The 18,300-nt window shown below is 36.6% G+C and overlaps 1 protein-coding gene across 1 annotated transcript; it reads right to left on the bottom strand.

Annotated features, from left to right (window-relative positions):
* Positions 1-1,907: 1,907 nt before the first annotated feature.
* LOC131662435 (FHA domain-containing protein DDL-like) lies at positions 1,908-17,581 on the bottom strand. The gene is made up of 10 exons (XM_058932216.1): positions 17,018-17,581; positions 15,007-15,035; positions 13,960-14,026; positions 13,274-13,331; positions 13,082-13,174; positions 12,573-12,687; positions 12,426-12,473; positions 12,289-12,334; positions 12,102-12,172; positions 1,908-2,230 (listed from the first exon to the last, which is right to left on the bottom strand). Exons 1-10 carry the CDS (start codon positions 17,477-17,479, stop codon positions 2,191-2,193), a joined length of 1,029 nt encoding a protein of 342 aa, XP_058788199.1. The 5' UTR covers positions 17,480-17,581; the 3' UTR covers positions 1,908-2,190.
* Positions 17,582-18,300: the final 719 nt, after the last annotated feature.

Here is an 18,300-nt window from a genome sequence, read left to right as displayed (position 1 = left end):
TCTTACCACCTACTTTAGGGTCTTCTGATATTGAGGGGTCTTCCCATTATGGGGTTTCTAATATTGAGGTACAGGTTGACAATGTGCCGCCACACCACCTCCACCAGGCACAGATGACCAGGAGCGCCTCCAATTGATTGATGTTATTATGGATAACCTCATGGGTTTGTTAAACTCGAATGGTGAGGTTTTTACAGGGTTATCCTGACTAGCACACAAGGCTCGTGGGGGCCTATTTAGTTTTTTGGTTTTATAGTTGTATTATTTGTATATTTTGTGACTCATAATACTTATCACTGTTATTTTTATTGCATAATATTTTGGCTATTACATGTTTAGTTTCGAAGATGAACATAACATAAAATAGTACAACAAACATAAATTAAAAATAACTAAACATGAAAAAATAGGTACTACCAGATGATTTTGGAAATTTCAGCATCTTGATTATGTCGTTGACATATCTTGAAATCTACGCATCAAACTCGATCGGACCCTTAGTTTTCCTACGGCGAAATGATTTCCACATGGTCGTCACATGTTCACCGGTCTTCAACTCAATCAGGTTGTATTTCACCCTTCCATTACAATCAATCTAATCTTCATGAAACTTTGTTTTTCTCACCCTTCTATTATCGGTACTAGCAATAATTCATTCAGCTTGGGTGTCAAGTTGGCGAGAGATATGATGTCATTTGTAAGTTTGAACTCAACAGGAGGTTTGAGTCTGTTGAAGTACACTTTTGCCTTAATAAAAAACTCAGGAAAAGGCTAATATATGCCTATTTATACAACTTTGGGTTCTTTCTAGACCACACAAAATTGTCAGTGAAATCAAAACCCTACAAAACTGTCGGCAAAATTCTGATCATTAAAAAATATTAAGTCAACACATTACCAAAAATTTCATCCTTCAACTAAATTTCAGATACAAAGTGATAGATTTTGAAATTTCCGGAAAAAAATTATAACTTACCGGAAATTTTCAACATCATACCAAAAATTTTGTTCGGAAAAATTATTTTTCTATACAAAAAGTATTTTTGATATTAAGAAAATTTGAGGGGTGCCAAATTTAATTTCCGGGATTGTAGGTTAAATTCTCGTTCTATTGTATCTCAAAAAAAACCTGATGGTCTTCCTATATTTTAACCACATTATTTAAATTTTATAATTTTAAATTTTATTTCAACTATCCCGTTTGAATTTAATAATTTATACGCACTAGTATTTTTGTAGTTTTATCGTCCCAAAATATTTAAATTATGTAATTTGTGATATGACATCATCCTATTTAGTTTTTTTATTAGACTCTCTAAATAATACCATATCATGACATCAATTTAATGTTGACTCTTAGACCATCTCCAATGGTAGTTTCTTCTGTTGAGTTCTCCACCTGTACCATTAATTTAATAATTAAATATTTAAAAAATTTGCCATGGAATAATAGAGTTGCATTGCAATACAACAACTAAAAGATTGTAGTACCAAATCAAATTAAATTATGAGGTAAAGTTGTGGGACCCATATCAGATTTTTATTAAAGTTAAAATTAAATAAATTCTTTTAATATAATGTGACTTAGTGGGTCCCATAAAGAACTCAAATGTAAGTTGCACCATTTGAGATATTCTTAATATCTTCGGTATAAGCATTCAAACTAAAGTAAAAAAGATAGAAGACTCCTTTAATATCAGATTTTTTAAAATTCACTTCAATCGTTTTTCTAATAATGCGATTCAAATTTGATGTGCTAGTTAAGATATAGATTTATGAAACATATACATTAACAATGCGATAGAAGTATGTAACTCTTTTTATTCAAATATCCTTTTATAAGTCTAATTTTACAAACTAAACGATATTAAGCATAAAATGTGTTATAGAAAAGTCTAGCGAGAATATCAAAGTAAATATTTCCCTTTGCATATCATCAGAAGGCCAGAAGGGGCATTTTGCTTTAAGCAAGGATCTGAAATTCTCATTTGACAGTCCTCAAGATTGTATTGTACAACTTGACATGAAATACTCAATCTGTATCTTGTATAAATACCAAGAAACTCATAACTGGCTATAATCTTAATCAAAAGAGGGAATACACAAAAGTTGGACTTGATTAGAAAAACTACTGGTACAGTGCTGTTTGCTCACTTCTAATGATGCAACAGATTTGGAGGTCACTTCTTCTCACGAAGCGGAGTTCTCGTGCAGTAATACATATTCTCGGCTGAAATTAGAAAAAACAAACAATTCAACAATAATATTAATATGTTGCAAGAAAAAACTGTAAATATAAATATATATGTTTTTAGGTGAACATGGCATAAGCATTACATCATCCTTCTAAATGTATAACTCCTTTTGGATTCTTAACTTATCTTTGTTAGACTTTACAATACCGCATAGAATCCATGAACTCGTAATAGTTTTCACTCTAATAGTAGAACTCTTAAAAATTAAAAATAGGCCCGACAAATAATCTCATATCTTCAAAGTCCCTTCTAGGAAATTAATCTTTTATGTTAAGAACTAAATTTTATAATAATAAATAACGTTTCTTATATGAGACATGGCAACAACATTTCAAAAAAACCCTAATTGAGATAGTCTAAGAAATTTCTTGCATTTGAACTAACACAAGAAAAGGAAGAAAATTCATTGCATTAACAGACACCTGATTAATTCTAGCAAGGAATATTGTATCAGGCACATGAAAAATCATCGAGGCGAGACAACAATGTCTAAATATAAAAAATAAAATAAAAAAATCCCTTTTTAGGTTCATGACAAGCAATCATATTATATTTTCATGTACTCTATGTTTTAGAAACTTTTAGAAACTGTTCAGGTCTGGGTAGCTCCAACAGCATACAAAGCCCGGAAACGGACCACCTACACGGACTGTCAGATCCATCCAACGGTCCTAGGAGACAGTCAAGAACATCAACACCCAATAAATGATCCAAGGACTTTGGGTCCACAAAATGGTCACGTCCTAGTAACTTTAGATCGAGACCGGTCAAACATCCGGGGACTGTTGGATCAAGAAGACAGTTGGACACATCATCAAGCCTATAAGGCAAGTGACAACAAAGAAGGTTTTAGTACTCATCAGTCTGGAAATGGACTTGCCCTAGAAGTACACCTCATCAGAGCTGACAGGACCTTGGAGACCTTCAGATTGTACTTCCAAGAACCTTCTGACACCTATCCTAAGAGGAAGCTGTAACAAACAGAAGATTCTATGCCCTTGTAAGCCCTAGAACCTCACTATAAAAGGCAGTCCGTGCATCAATCTTAGGTACAAACAATTCTAGTATAAAAGCCTCACACTTATGGTCGTCATTGACTTTAGCCCAAGACATGTATGTGTAAGCAAACAATTTTCAGTCTTCTTATTGGAGGAAATGTGGAAGATGAGAACTATGATGAGAGGCTAATAGAAGAGGTGGCTGAATTCAGGTTCTGGGACCCCGGTGGACACTTGGGCAATTCTTCATCTTGAGGACAAGGTGAATCTTTAGGAGGAGTACTGTTAAACCTCTTATCAAGGAGCAGTTATGTTTATAGAAACTGGCAGTAATTATATTATTAGGAGGCTTTAGAGGGTTGACAGATGTAGAATTGTAAGATAAATCACGTAAAGGACTATGTTCTCAATGAGATGAAAATTTTAGCCCAGGACGTGTATGTTCAAAAAAATAATTTCAAGTCATGTTACTGGAGGAAAATGTGCAAGTAGAAAACTATGATGAGAAACCCGAAGAGAGGTGGCTGAATTCAAATTCTGAGACTCTGGTTGAAACTTGGGTAATCTTTAACCTTGAGGAGAAGGTGAATTTTTAGGGGGAGTATTGTTAGATCTCTCATTAAAGAACAATTAAGTTGTGATTATTATATTATAAGAAGCGGTTATGTTTTATTAATTCTGAGTAAATAGAGAAAAGCATAGGAAGTTGAAAATTTTGGAATGATTGAGGGAGAGAACTAACTCAGGAATATTTGGGAAGGGGAGAGGCCAAGGCTCTTGAAATCCTTAGTAGAAATCGTGTCCTGGTCGTTTTCTGGAAACTTTTCAATTTTGTACAAGTGTGTGATCGTGTGTTTTTCATTTATTTATCATATTGGTACCAGTTTCTATCAGATATGTTCAAAGAGAAGCTGACCACACCACCTTGTTCACAAAGATTTGATGCAGTCAGAAGTCCTAAGGCTATGTTTGGGAGTTTGGAGAGGAGGGGGAGGGCTTTAGAAAATAGGAAGAATTGGGTGAAAAGAATAAAAAGATTTTAGATTTTAGGGTTTGATTTTATTCATAACACCAAAAACCACATAAAATGGGGGAACTCAAAAATTGAATTGAAGGGTTTTTGAGGGCTTACATAAATTTTTCAAATATCTTTTAAGTTGTTATATTATCTTGAAAATTAAAAATTTTGTAATGATAATGACTATTTTATCATTCTAAACAAAATTTTTTTTTTTTAAAATATTAATTTCTATATTTTTTTTAAAAATTCGTTTTCGGAAGTCTTCCCCTCCCCTCCAAACTCCCAAACATAGCCTAAAAAAATAGCCAGCAATAAACCTAAAATGAAAACAGGGTTGCAAGCGCAAAACCTATAGATAAACTCTAGAGTCCACCAGGAATAAAGAAAACTTTGGATTTTATTATAATGAAAAATAATCCTTATATGCCAAAGGTCTTTAAATTCAGAGAACAGAGAAACCCTAATGGGGTCTTATGAGCTTTTAATCTAAAACAGAATTTAATAAAACAAATAATAAAAAAAATTGCTGAAATATTAAAATAAGAAATTTCTTAATTATTAAAATGCTTTCCGACGCACGATTTCTTCTTCAATACGCGCGGCCAGCCTTCCTACATCAAAATCTCTTGTGATGTGAAATTCGTTGCCCTAATGGTTTATATCGTATTATCGATGATATTGTCTTTAGTTATTATAGATGATACTAGGGGTGTTCGCGGTGCGATTTGGGCTGTTTTGACGAAAAAAATTATCCGAACCGCAAGAGAAAAAATAGTGCGATTTGGTTTGGTTCGGTTGGCTTTTAAAAAAAATTTGAACCAAACCAAACCAAACTAATGCGGTTTGGTTTGGTTCGGTTGGTTCGATTTTTTACAAATATTTTATTGAGCCATACATACACATATAGATGACAACATAATTTTGTATTTAGACATTCTTACACTATCAAATAACAACAAAATTCGTCATATTTTGACAACAATTTTCCATTTAATATGTAAAAATTAAATTAGACAAAAGTGGAATATTAAACATAAAATAATAGCATAAAATAATATAAAAATTATTATAATGAAACAAAAAATAGAAGAGACGAAAGATTAGTGAAGGTGAAAAAGAAAAAAAAAAGTGTTGAGAGATTAGAGAAAAACATGTGCGATAAAAACGAAATTGAAATACGAAACATTTACATAAAAATGAGAAGGTGAAAAAGAAAGAATATAAGAGAGTAGAGATTATAGAAGAAGAGGGAAGATGTATGTGACAAAGAAGGTGCGATAATGTTATTAGAGATTTGAGAAGATTGAGACTGAAATTATATGTGTAAGGATGAGAAAATTGTTCGTAATCATAAGGCTAATGTATAATAGGTTTAAGTTTGGGTTGGATGTGAGTTAAGTAAAATTTAGGTTGTAACATAATGCGGTTTGATTCGGTTTGGTTCGATTTACAAAATATAAACCGCAAACCGAACCGTACGATTTTGTTAAAAAATGACCCAAACTTATCCGAACCAAATGCGATTTTTTGCGATTTTGGTTTGGTTTGCGGTTTTCTATTGGGTTGGTTTGGTTTTGAACACCCCTAGATGATAAAGTTGAAATGGAAAGAGTAAAAGAGAAATTAGCCGTAGAATTTAAACTAAAGGACTGAGGATCCTTAAGATATTTTTTCAGTATGGAGGTTCGATCAAAGAAAAGAATTGTGATTTTATAACAAAAATACATTATAGATTTATTGAATGAAACAGTGCTCCTGTTGATACTGGAAGATACCTGAGATTGGTTAGTAAACTTATTTATTTGACACACACCAGACCTGACATCGCCCTCTCAATCATATGTCCACTTTTTGTGACTTCTACTTAACAAAAAAGCTTGCGGATCCAAAAGCTTGGTGTGACCTGCTTTTGAGCATTTGATAATCAAGTTGGACATGATAGATATCTATCCACCAACATGAAAGAAGGCATTGAAAAATCCATGTATATTTGTTTCTTTTTTATTATTGTTAATAGTCCTAAATCGAATAATATATGGTCTAAAGATATGTTTATAAGTGGGGCCACTCCTCACCTTACAAGCCAGTTTTCTAAGGTTGAGTTATGTCAAACCAAAATTTTAAAATGGTATAAGAGTTCAAAATTCGTTGGGACACCTACTATTAGGTTTCCACTATCAGGCCATCCACCATTTATACCTTGCACCAAGCCCAATAGTACTTAGCGTGAGGGAGGTGTGTTAAGAGTCTCAAATCAAATAATATATGGCCTGAAGATATGTTTATAAGTGGGGACACTCCTCACCTTACAAGCCGATATTGTAAGGTTGGGTTGGGGACACTCCTCACCTTACAAGGAAGAGAATTAATTGTTCCCTCTTTATTTGAACGAGCCTTGAACCGAGAAATAAACCCTTGGACTGAGGAATAAATTGCATTCATCTCTTACTTTCTAATAATGTTGAATCCAATAACATCCTAAGGACGTGCCTGGCTACAAACTTCTACAGATAGGCCTGAAAGCAGTACTATTGAGATAGTTTCCATGGATCAGCTGGGGGACATAACAAGTTATAGATCCATGGATTCAAATATTGTTCTATTTGTTTTTCAAATTTCTTTTGACTTTTCTCCTAAATATCCTTCTTTCCTATTAGTCATCACTATAAAATTACAGAATTCTTTTTATTAATGAACTCTAAACTTCAAGACCTGAAACCATCAGCTCCCACTCCTCAATCTTAAGCACCTAACTACAACAGTTTCAATCTAATTGTTGATATTTGTAAATATAGTGTTAAGAATATTTGTATATAGAATAGTCCCACATCGACTATATTATGTAATTAGCTGTAATCTCTCTATATATAATAAAGTCTCCGTAGTGCCTTACAAAACACACGGTTTATTCAAATGTCTCTTAGTCTTTCGTATCTTAACATGGTATCTAGAGCCTACTAAGAGGAAATTCTTCGCCGTGTTTTACCCGGTTGACCTACTGTCTTCCGGTGAGAAATTTCCTTCTGCAAACCGTGTCATCACTCCGGTTTGCCTTTTTTTTTCGGCGACTATATTGGCACTGTTCATCAACCGGTACTGTTCACCGGCGTGGTACTGTTCACCGGCGTGGTACTGTTCATCAACCGGTACTGTTCACCGGCGCGGTACTGTTCATCAAAAAAAAAAATTTTTTTTTGCTCAGTTTTGTTCTCTGATCGCAGACCCGCTCTCGGTTTATTCTTCCGACTCGCAAAAATCTACCCTCCAGTTCAAACAGCCCCGTTCTTGTTAACTTGAAGCTATGGGAGACTCGTTTACTAAAGTTCCGCTAATCCCATGTGAAAAACTAACCGGATCAGCAAACTATAACATATGGGCTCGTGCTGTCGATATGTGGTTTCACGGTCAGGGATTTGAATAGCACCTAACCACAAAATTGTCTGCCGTTGCAACCGACAAACTCGCTAAATGGAAGAAAACCGATGCCTCTCTGTGTACTGTGTTGTGGTTTTCCATAGCACCTAACCTCCAAGCTCAGTACCAAGCCTACTCCACTTGTTATGAGGTATGGGAAAAGGCCAAGAAAGTCTTTTCCAACGACGTTCACTCTCTATACAGTGTCATCCACAAACTCAACACACTGACGTTGGAAAATATGGATGTGCAAGCTTATCTGAGTAAGCTTGATGCCTTGAAAGCCAGTTATGAAACCCTCATGCCTTACGCAAAAGATGCAACAGCTCATGCCGAACAGCAGAGTAAATATTTCATGGTCATGGCACTTAAAGGACTACCATCAGAACTCGAATCCGTTCGTAACCAGATTTTATCAGGTACTATTGTTCCTAGCTATGATACAGTTAGTGAACAACTGTTGCGCTTGGCTACACCTCATGAGTTTGGTTCGGTTTCTCCTCCATCTATTGCTGCTCCAACACCAGGTGACACTGCTGCCCTTGCATCTCTTGGAAACAATCAAAATCGCCTTCGAGGAGGGTCATCCAACTCCAAACCTCGTCCCAAGTGTGACCATTGTAATCGGCTTGGGCATACTATCGACTGTTGCTGGAAGCTGCATGGCAGACCTCCACGTCAGGTAAATGCAGCTCATATTGATTATTCCGATACTATGCAGACTTCACCTTCACTTCAAAATTCTACGCCAAGCTACGACGATTTTCTCAGGTGGTGTAAGACTAATCAGAACTCTGGTTCCACGGCTTCGGTTGCACACATTGGTAATTCATCTGTTTGCCTCTCTCAATCATCTCCTCTAGGTCCTTGGGTCCTCGATTCTGGTGCGTCTGATCATGTTACCGGTAATAAAGGTTTTTTCTCTTCCATCTCTACCTCTGGTTTCTTACCTAGTATAACCGCCGCAAATGGTTCTCAAACCCAATCCCAAGGGATTGGTACTGTTCAAATCCTACCATCTCTCTCTGTTACTTCTGTCCAATATGTACCTAATTGTCCGTTTAATTTACTGTCAGTCAGTCATTTAACTCGTGCCCTTAATTGTTCTATCACCTTTACTAATAGTGTTGTTACTTTGCAGGATCGGAGTTCGGGGAAGACGATTGGTGCCGGATGTGAGTCTCAAGGCCTCTACTACTTCTCTGCGTCATCCACCACATGCTCTGCCACAGATTCTCCACTCATTATACATGCGCAGTTAGGTCATCCAGGTCTTCCCAAGCTCCAAAAGATGGTGTCCAGCTTATCTAAATTATCTAGTTTACATTGTGAGTCTTGTCAGTTAGGGAAACATACTCGTAGTCACTTTCCCAATCGAGTCAATAAACGGGCTGCGTCCCCTTTTGCTTTAGTTCACTCCGATGTTTGGGGTCCTTCGCGTACTGAGTCTACCTTTGGGTCTAGGTATTTTGTCACTTTTATTGATGATTTTTCACGTTGCACGTGGCTATTTTTAATGAAGAACAGATCAGAATTGCTTTCTATTTTTGAAAAATTTTATCAAGAAATAAGAACCCAATTTGGCTTGTCTATCCGTACCTTAAGAAGTGCCAATGCACGCGAATATTTATCTCAACAATTTCAAATTTTTATGTCATCCAATGGTATTCTGCACCAAACATCTTGTCTTCATACACCTCAACAAAATGGGGTAGCCGAATGTAAAAATCGGCATCTCGTAGAAACCACTCGGACCCTACTTCTCCATGGTAATGTTCCTCTCCGGTTTTGGGGGGATGCGGTGCTCACGGCATGTTACCTCATTAATCGCATGCCCTCATCTGTCCTTAATAATAAAATCCCTCACTCAATCCTGTTTCCAAACTCTCCTCTTCACCCAGTTCCTCCTCGAGTTTTCGGGTCTACGTGTTTTGTACACAATCTCTCTCCTGGTCTTGATAAACTATCAGCTCGATCACTAAAGAGTATCTTTCTTGGTTATCATCGATCCCAAAAGGGATATCGTTGCTACTCACATACTCTACAACGATACCTCGTATCGGCCGATGTTACCTTCTTCGAGTCAATTCCATACTTCGAGTCCAGCCAAGTCACTCCGGAACCCCTTCAGGAAAGTACTCCTACACCTCTTCCGGAAGTCTCATTTCCCCTTATCCCCCACCATTCTAGCCTTACGGTTGACCCTCCCACTACTCGCCCATTTCAAACATATCAGCGTCGCCAACCCACTTCTGTCGTACCTATTCCTGAGGCAGTACATGTCCCTGAGGTCATTGCAGACTCTCCTCCGACGCCTTCGCCATCACCAGATCAGACCCCCTAACCTGAGTCCGATCTTCCGATTGCTCTTCGAAAAGGTGTACGTCAAACACGAAATCCTTCTCCACATTATATTGATTTATGTTATCATCGTCTTTCTCCTTTGCAGTATACTTGCTTGTCTTCTTTGTCTTCTGTTTCTATTCCTAACACTCCAGGTGAAGCATTATCACACCCTGAGTGGAGACAAGCAATGATTGACGAAATGTGTGCTCTTCAAAGCAGTGGTACTTGGGAACTGGTTCATCTACCCCCTGGGAAATCGTTAGTAGGTTGTCGTTGGCTTTACACAGTGAAGGTTGGTCCAGATGGTAAGATTGATCGTTTTAAAGCTCGTTTGGTAGCCAAAGGATACACTCAGATATTTGGGTTGGATTATAGTGATACTTTCTCGCCTGTAGCCAAGATGGCATCTGTTCGACTTCTTCTAGCCATTGCAGCCATTCGACATTGGCCTCTTCATCAACTTGACATCAAAAATGCCTTTTTACATGGTGATCTTGAAGAGGAAGTATATATGGAGCAACCACCTAGGTTTGTTGCTCAGGGGGAGTCCTCACAAATGGTTTGTAGGCTACACGGGTCTCTTTATGGTCTTAAACAGTCTCCGAGAGCTTGGTTTGGCAGATTCAGCACTGTAGTACAACAGTTTAGTATGGTCCGTAGTGAAGCTGATCACTCTGTGTTTTATCGTCACTCTGCCCAAGGGTGTATCTATCTTATTGTATATGTGGATGATATTGTGATAACTGGCAGTGATCATCAAGGAATACTCCAGCTGAAACAACATCTCTCGAATCAATTTCAAACAAAAGATCTTGGTAAACTCCGCTATTTCTTGGGAATTGAGGTGGCCCAATCTAAAGATGGCTTGGTGATATCCCAGCGGAAATATGCTATGGATATTTTGCAAGAAACAGGGTTGTTGAACGCTAAACCAGCTGATACTCCTATGGATCCAAGTGTCAAATTGCTACCCAATCAGGGGGAGCCTCTATCTGATCCAGGAAGGTATAGGAGATTGGTTGGAAAGTTGAATTATCTCACAGTCACTCGTCCGGATATCTCTTTTGCAGTTAGTGTGGTAAGCCAGTTCTTAAATTCTCCTTGCCAAGAACACATGGATGCTGTTGTCCGGATTCTGAGATACATCAAGTGTGCTCCAGGAAAAGGTCTCGTGTATGAAGATAAAGGACATACTCAGATAGTTGGATACTCTGATGCTGATTGGGCAGGGTCACCCATTGATAGACGATCCACTTTTGGGTATTGTGTACTTGTTGGAGGAAACCTTATATCCTGGAAAAGTAAGAAACAAAATGTAGTTGCAAAATGTAGTTGCAAGATCAAGTGCCGAGGCAGAGTATAGGGCCATGGCAATGGCAACATGCGAACTCATTTGGTTAAAACAGCTACTCAAAGAACTTCAAATTGAAGAAGCAAGATCAATGACACTTATTTGTGATAATCAAGCGGCATTGCACATTGCTTCAAATCCAGTCTTCCATGAAAGAACCAAACATATTGAGATAGACTGTCACTTTGTCAGAGAGAAGATTGAATCAGGCGAAATTGTTACAAGTTTTGTCAACTCCAATGATCAATTAGCAGATGTGTTTACAAAATCCCTGCGAAGTCCCAGAACTAATTATATATGTGGCAAGCTTGGTGCATTTGACTTATATGCTCAAGCTTGAGGGGGAGTGTTGATATTTGTAAATATAGTGTTAAGAATATTTGTATATAGAATAATCCCACATCGACTATATTATGTAATTAGCTGTAATCTCTCTATATATAATAAAGTCTCCGTAGTGCTTTACAAAACACACGGTTTATTCAAATATCTCTTAGTCTTTCGTATCTTAACACTAATAATAAAGTATTCATATTATATGTTAAAACAGGCATATAATAAAAATCTACTCAATGGAAGTGGAAATTGTAAAACACTCAATATAATATCACAGACTGGCAAAAGATACAAATTTGCCTAATATGTTTTTTTAAATCAAACAAGGAATTTGTTGTTTGAACATAATGAAAATCAACTAATATCTACTTGTCACTTACCTGCTATTACCAAATTTAATGGTGTCTTGCTCCCTAAGTTCATAATATCGTTGCGGTTCAATGGGATTATCCTGCAAAAGCAGCATCAGATAATAAATAATCCACATCCAACTTCAGCTCACTATTTGCTACTACATTAAATGAACATAACAAAGAAACTAATTAAAGACATTCAATGATCACTGACATTAACGAAAGTTTTGTTTGTGCTTCCAAGATCCATTATGTAAGGCCTGTTGCAGATCACATAGATGTTAGGGTTTTACATGCAGAATACTTCGGCAATATATGTTGAGTAACCCAGAAAAAAAAATCAGGTACTACCTTGTTTGCTTTACTGTTGTACCGTCAGGTTGCTCCTTTTCAATTTGCCTAATAAGAAAATAAATTTGAGTTTTTTGTGAGAACTTAAAAGGCCCACAAACAAAGGAAGCCTCAGGAGGTCGTAAAATTAGAGAAATAAATAAATACCGAAATTGAATAACAGCATGTTGCTTGCTGCAAGACGGATGATCTGTTGGGACATCAGCAACCCTTCTTTCCCTTCCAAATAGGTAACAACTTTGCCGATGTATATAAAGGGGCTCTGCCAATCATATACATTTCTTTTAGGAAAATGCCAGTACAGGGAAATATAAGTATCTTTGGAAGATAAAAAACTTGCATTTCCATTTAGAACCATAAACGTTGAAGAAGATTTTCTATTCAATAATTTAACTGCACGAGTTGAAGAAAAAAAGTATGACTAAAATTAACTATTGAAAATTTGTAGAAAAGAAAGGAAACTGTGCACGTGAAAGCAGAAATACAACTAAATGTAAAGGAGAAAACATTTAGAAACTGAGCATTAAGAGATTAACCTTAGCAGTAACACAAACCTCAGCAGTACGGCACAGAAAAAAGTGGCCAGGGGTGGGGCATTGGTTAATAATATTAAAAAATGAATATGTAAGATTTAAGCAGCAGGAATAAAAGCTTACCATTCAACATTTCACCAGTCTTGAAAATATAGAGCCTCCATTTAATATCAGGTTTTCGAGCCTCTGGTGGTTCATTGAACAATAAAGTAATACCTGAAAAATATGAACCGTTCAGCAAACAATTAAATGAAACATAAACTCGCTTAACAAATCAAAATAGATGGTTATACAGGTTAACAAATAGTTTCTCACCTCTGACTCGATTGGTTTCAGCCGCAAGTTTTCCTGATAGCTCAAACGAAGGTTTTACCTGCAAACGATAGAATATTTCAGAAAAGCAAACGGGAATGAGTCACTTAAAATCTACACCCTCGATTTTCTTTCTTGTGAACCAATCTACATCTTTGCAAAAAAAAAATAATAATAACAATAATAATAGTTAGCTTCTAATTTATGAAATCATTTTATGATTTTCTATTTTAAATTGAATTGCAATGCAACTCTAGTTAATATGGTCAAACTAAGCATATGGCACATATCTTACTTTATATTCAATCAAAATAACCCTCATTTGTATTTCTTTTGTTTTTTCATTTTTAAAACTGTCTTTTGTTTTCCTTTTTGAATGGTGGAGTAAAGTTTCACAAACTAATTTGGCAGTAGTGTACTTATTATCTAGAGACTGGATGTCTCACTCTAGCCTCTTCTTAAAGGAAGAGGATACCGATTGAAAATTAAGGTAATCAATGATGAGAAGGAAAAAAAATTGTAGCTAGTACAAGAAAGCATCCATTTCTGTTCAGAGTGCTGAGATGAATAATATTTATACCATACAGTGGTAACGTTGGTAAAATATGGTTCTTCCATAAGCACCTAAATGAGCAACGAAGAGGGACAACTGAATATGGGATCCCTCTTTGTTGAAAAAACATGGTTACCTTCTGTTTTTCTTCCAGAGCCTCTTCGGCAGCCTTCATCTTCATAATGGAATCATCCTCTTCATTCCTACCAATACAGCAACCAAATTGTCATCAGAAACTACACCAACTAATTTCAATTTATATGACAACTACAATACAAAGTTTTAAGCTTTAAGAAAATATACAGTTGGGAGCAGGGGATATAACACAGGATCTAAAACCAAGTGACAAGCTAATGTCATTTCATAACAAAGGTTTGATGGTTAAATTTCTCTTAAACCAATGAGACTTCATCTCTTTTCATTTGCAAACAGAAACTGTAGGCAACCTTCTACATTCAGTTAAGTAGAAATTAATAATGTATTATTTAGCTTTGCATTTTATTTCAAGTACAAATATAGATTGCAATATGTGCACCAAATAGAGGAGTTGTGTAGCATGTTCAAGCTCAAGGCCAATTAGACTAAAAATTATAATCTTACAAGCACAATTTATTTCTAATGTTCTTGTAGAAAATCTTAACGGATATAAGTTACATCAAATGCATGAAATGGCTCTATTTATTTAGTACTATTCAACAAAACATGAACAAGGAAAAACTCATAAGGATATCCAACAAATTAACAGCTACAGGAAAAGAAGCTTAAAGATAAATATTCTACCAAACATCAATATTAGACTATTCGTTCATTTATTCCATTCAATCACCAAACTAAGAAATCCAAGACAGGTTCTTAAGTCCTCTACCATTCTTCTACATCTAACATCTGCACACATGTCACTACAGTATAGCTTCTCTTAACTTAAGCCCATAGTCACTACAATTAGGTTTAGTGAACCATCTTTACAAGTAAACACATTTTTTAGATTTAGATTCATCTCCAATGATTTCATTAGGGCATATAATAGGCACCAACCCTCCTTATACATTTACAAACATAAAAATGTTGAAAGACGAATGTTACTACAAAATATAGCATTTTTATCAAAATAGACAATTAAAAAGTATGGACAACATCAACCAAGAGCAAAACATTGAACATAAAAGCTGAAGCAACAGCTTACATCATTTCAGCTCCTCTTGAACTCATTACCTGCAAAAATTAAACAGCAACCCAGATAAGAATCAACCCCAGGGAATATGAAAGCGTAACATGCACAGAACTATAAAAAACAAAGCAGAGGCAAAGAGACCAAGACTGGGATAAATAAGGGGTAATGAATATTTAACGCAAGATTGGAAGAATAAATAAACAAAGTTTTGGGAACCACACAACCCACAGGAGAGGAGGAGGAAGAAAACAAACTCCTCTGAAAGAAAAGTCAATAACAATGAACACCAACTTGAAGTAACAACAATCATTTCAAAAGGCACCAATCATGGAATCTAGGTTGTTAATCTCAGATAGCGGCGCGTAGCGCCCGACCTCCCAAATGCTATAGCGGCATAGCGGATAGCGGGATGACCGCTGTGAGCTTTTAAAAATCAAGGTAAATACTTAATAGGAAAACATAAATACTAAAATAGGTTCCAACAACATACATAAATACTAAAAATAGGTTCCAACAACATACATCATGACTTAAAACCAAAAGTAGCAACATACATAAACCAAACATAATGACTCAAATTAGGAATGTACTTAAAATGACTAAATCAAATTCTAAACGTAATCAAAATGACTAAATCACATCCGTCTCATCTTCACTTCTAAGTTCCACCACATTAATATCATCCTGCCCATCACTTGATTCAATTTCAAACACTTCTTCTTCCACCTCCAACTCCTCATCTCCATTAGATACTAATGTAGCAAGGTATTAAACTTAAACTTGCAGAAGATGATGATGCCATGGTTCCTAAGTAGATGTGAATGGATGAGAAAAAGATGAATAGGTGAGGAGGAAAGTGGAAATAGGGTTGAGAAAGATTGATGTTTGTTGTGAAGAGAAGAGAAAACGTTGAACTTGCTGTAAAGAGAAGGAGAAGGAAAACTTGTTGTGAAGAGAAAAAGTGGAAACGTGATATGAAAATACGGGAGAAGGAAAACGGCTGCTGATTTAAGTGAAGAGAGAGAATGTTAATGACCTAATGCCTCACTTTTAGCTTTTATATTAGTGAAATAAAAGGGAGAAATACAAATTTGCACTTGAAAAATTCAAAATTACAGTATTGACTTCATCTTCACAATAGCGGTCTGTAAAGCGCTACAAAACCGCTATTGTGCCGCTATTCCACCGCTACGCCTCCACAAATCGCGGCCGCTATTTCTGCTATTTCAGACAACGGTTAGCAGCGCAAAAGCGTTGAGGCGAGGTCCTCTACCGCTACGCTATAGCGCGCTATTGACAACCTAGCATGGAATACTTAAATAATATTTTCTAAGGACGCGTCTAAAGGAGAAATCATTCAAATATGTTATAAATTCTTCGTATTATTTGGCCAAAGCTTTAATAAGCCTCTCTCTAACTCACACTATAGGGATACCACCTTCCATTTAATCTACTCCAGTCTCATGGGCCTCACAAGTATTCTTTCCACATGCCCAAAAATACCTAAAGGCAAGACTCTACATTTTCATTTCTAAGCATGGCCAACTATAATGCTTCTCTAAATCTCAGTCAAATTCCTGATTCGGGCAGCTCTACAACCATTTCTGTGACTTCACCATATGTAAATGTCACTTTTCAAAAGCAAAGTGACTTCAAATGGGTTGTCCATCGTGAACAAGTTATCAAGATCATAACTAACAAGTTATCATAGAATACTCAATAATCAAATGCATCTGATATAAAAGATCAGCAGTATGATAATTCATGTGTCACCCCATTCTATAAGTCTACTCATCACAAAATTTGTTTGCCAAATAATATAGGATCTAGACGCAATTATTTTCAAAACCCTACATTCCATATGTTCAATCAACCTCTAATAACACATAAAATTCAAACAATTGATCCTGTAACACCGTAGTAAGAGTTACTACCAACACTTAGAAAATGTATGCAAAGCATAAATGTAATTGCAGAAAAAATGAACGAATAGTTTGAATTAGGGTTGGGTATCACCAGACACCTCATCACGAGGCTGAGTTTGGGCCGAGTGATACTGCGGCGGCGACCGAGACTTGTGCCTGCTCCTTCCGTTGCGGTGGTTCTCCGGCGACCTCTCATGCTTTGACCTAGACGACCTGCCGTTCCTTCCGCCATCATCCTCGTTCTCAGCTCTCCTCCTCTCCTTACGCTCAACTATTTCCCTCTCTGAATCCCTCCCTCTGCTACTGCCATGGCTCCTATCGTGCTCTAGTTTAGGTTCGCGTTCGCGTTCGGACTGATTTTTCTTCAATCGTTTAGTTCGCGGAGAAGGAGAACGAGAGTGATAAGAAGGTGGAGGATCCGGTGAACGGGAAGCTGGCCGATGTGCACGAATCGAATGTTGTTGTTGCTTCTCTCGTGGCGGCGGAGAGATGGTGCGGTTGCTCCGGTGACGGCGAGATGACGGAGAATGACGGCGAGATGACGGAGAATGACGGCCCATGGTAGTAGAGGGGTACAAAATTGAGAGTTTGTTCTAACTAAGTGACACTACCGATTAACTTGCCAATATCTTGATGGGAAAAGTTAACCTGGACCCTTGTGTGTGCCCTTGTGGCACTTTTAAGTTATTAAAGTAGTAAATTTTTTAAAGGGTTTAATATACTTCACCCCCTTGTCAATATAGCGAGATTCGGTTTGCCCCCTGAATGTTTTTTTTTACCAAACGCCCCTTATAAAATTCAAAACATGGATTTACCACTCCTTGTTACCACACTTGCTGACTGAGCAATGTAGCATTGGACACGGTGGCACTTTGTTATGGCTGAGTTGGTAAGTTTGAAATGAAATGTGTGAGTATGGTATGTTTACGGCTGAGGTAAGTGTTCATTTCTTGTTCTTCACCGGTACTGCGTGTTTTATTTTGTCTTAATAGTATCAGAACCTCGTTTAAGATCCAATGGGCCACCTTCTATGGTTTCCGCTATCGGGTCACCCACCATTTATTTTCACGCTCCAATTGTCTAGTCCTGGGCGTGAGGGGGTGTGTTAAGAGTCTCACATCAGACAATATATGCCCTGAACATGTCCTTATAAGTGGAGGACAATCCTCACTCTACAATCCAGTTTTGTAAGGATGAGTTAGGCTCAACCACATTTCTTAACATTTTGTAAGAAATTTTATCGGAGATAATTTGAATTTAATATTACTATTTTTTATTTTTTAATAATTGATAAAAAAAATTAGTGTGATGAAATATTATTTTAATTTAAACAAATATTAATTAATATGAAGAATAAAGTAGTATTTGATGAGAAATTTTA

The sequence above is a fragment of the Vicia villosa genome, linkage group LG3, assembly GCF_029867415.1.
Source record: "Vicia villosa cultivar HV-30 ecotype Madison, WI linkage group LG3, Vvil1.0, whole genome shotgun sequence".
Classification (NCBI taxonomy): domain Eukaryota; kingdom Viridiplantae; phylum Streptophyta; class Magnoliopsida; order Fabales; family Fabaceae; genus Vicia; species Vicia villosa.
Note: the sequence above shows the minus strand (reverse complement) of the source record. Positions and strands in the feature narration are given on the sequence as shown.

Bases quoted from the DNA above. Each gene is read 5' to 3' on its own strand.
- LOC131662435 (XM_058932216.1), bottom strand. From the start codon at position 17,479: ATGGGCCGTCATTCTCCGTCATCTCGCCGTCATTCTCCGTCATCTCGC. The intron at 14,027-15,006 runs GTAAGCTGTTGC...CTGTATTGGTAG, and splicing joins TCAAGAGGAGCTGAAATGAT to GAATGAAGAGGATGATTCCA. The intron at 12,173-12,288 runs GTCAGTGATCAT...CTGCTTTTGCAG, and splicing joins CAAACAAAACTTTCGTTAAT to GATAATCCCATTGAACCGCA.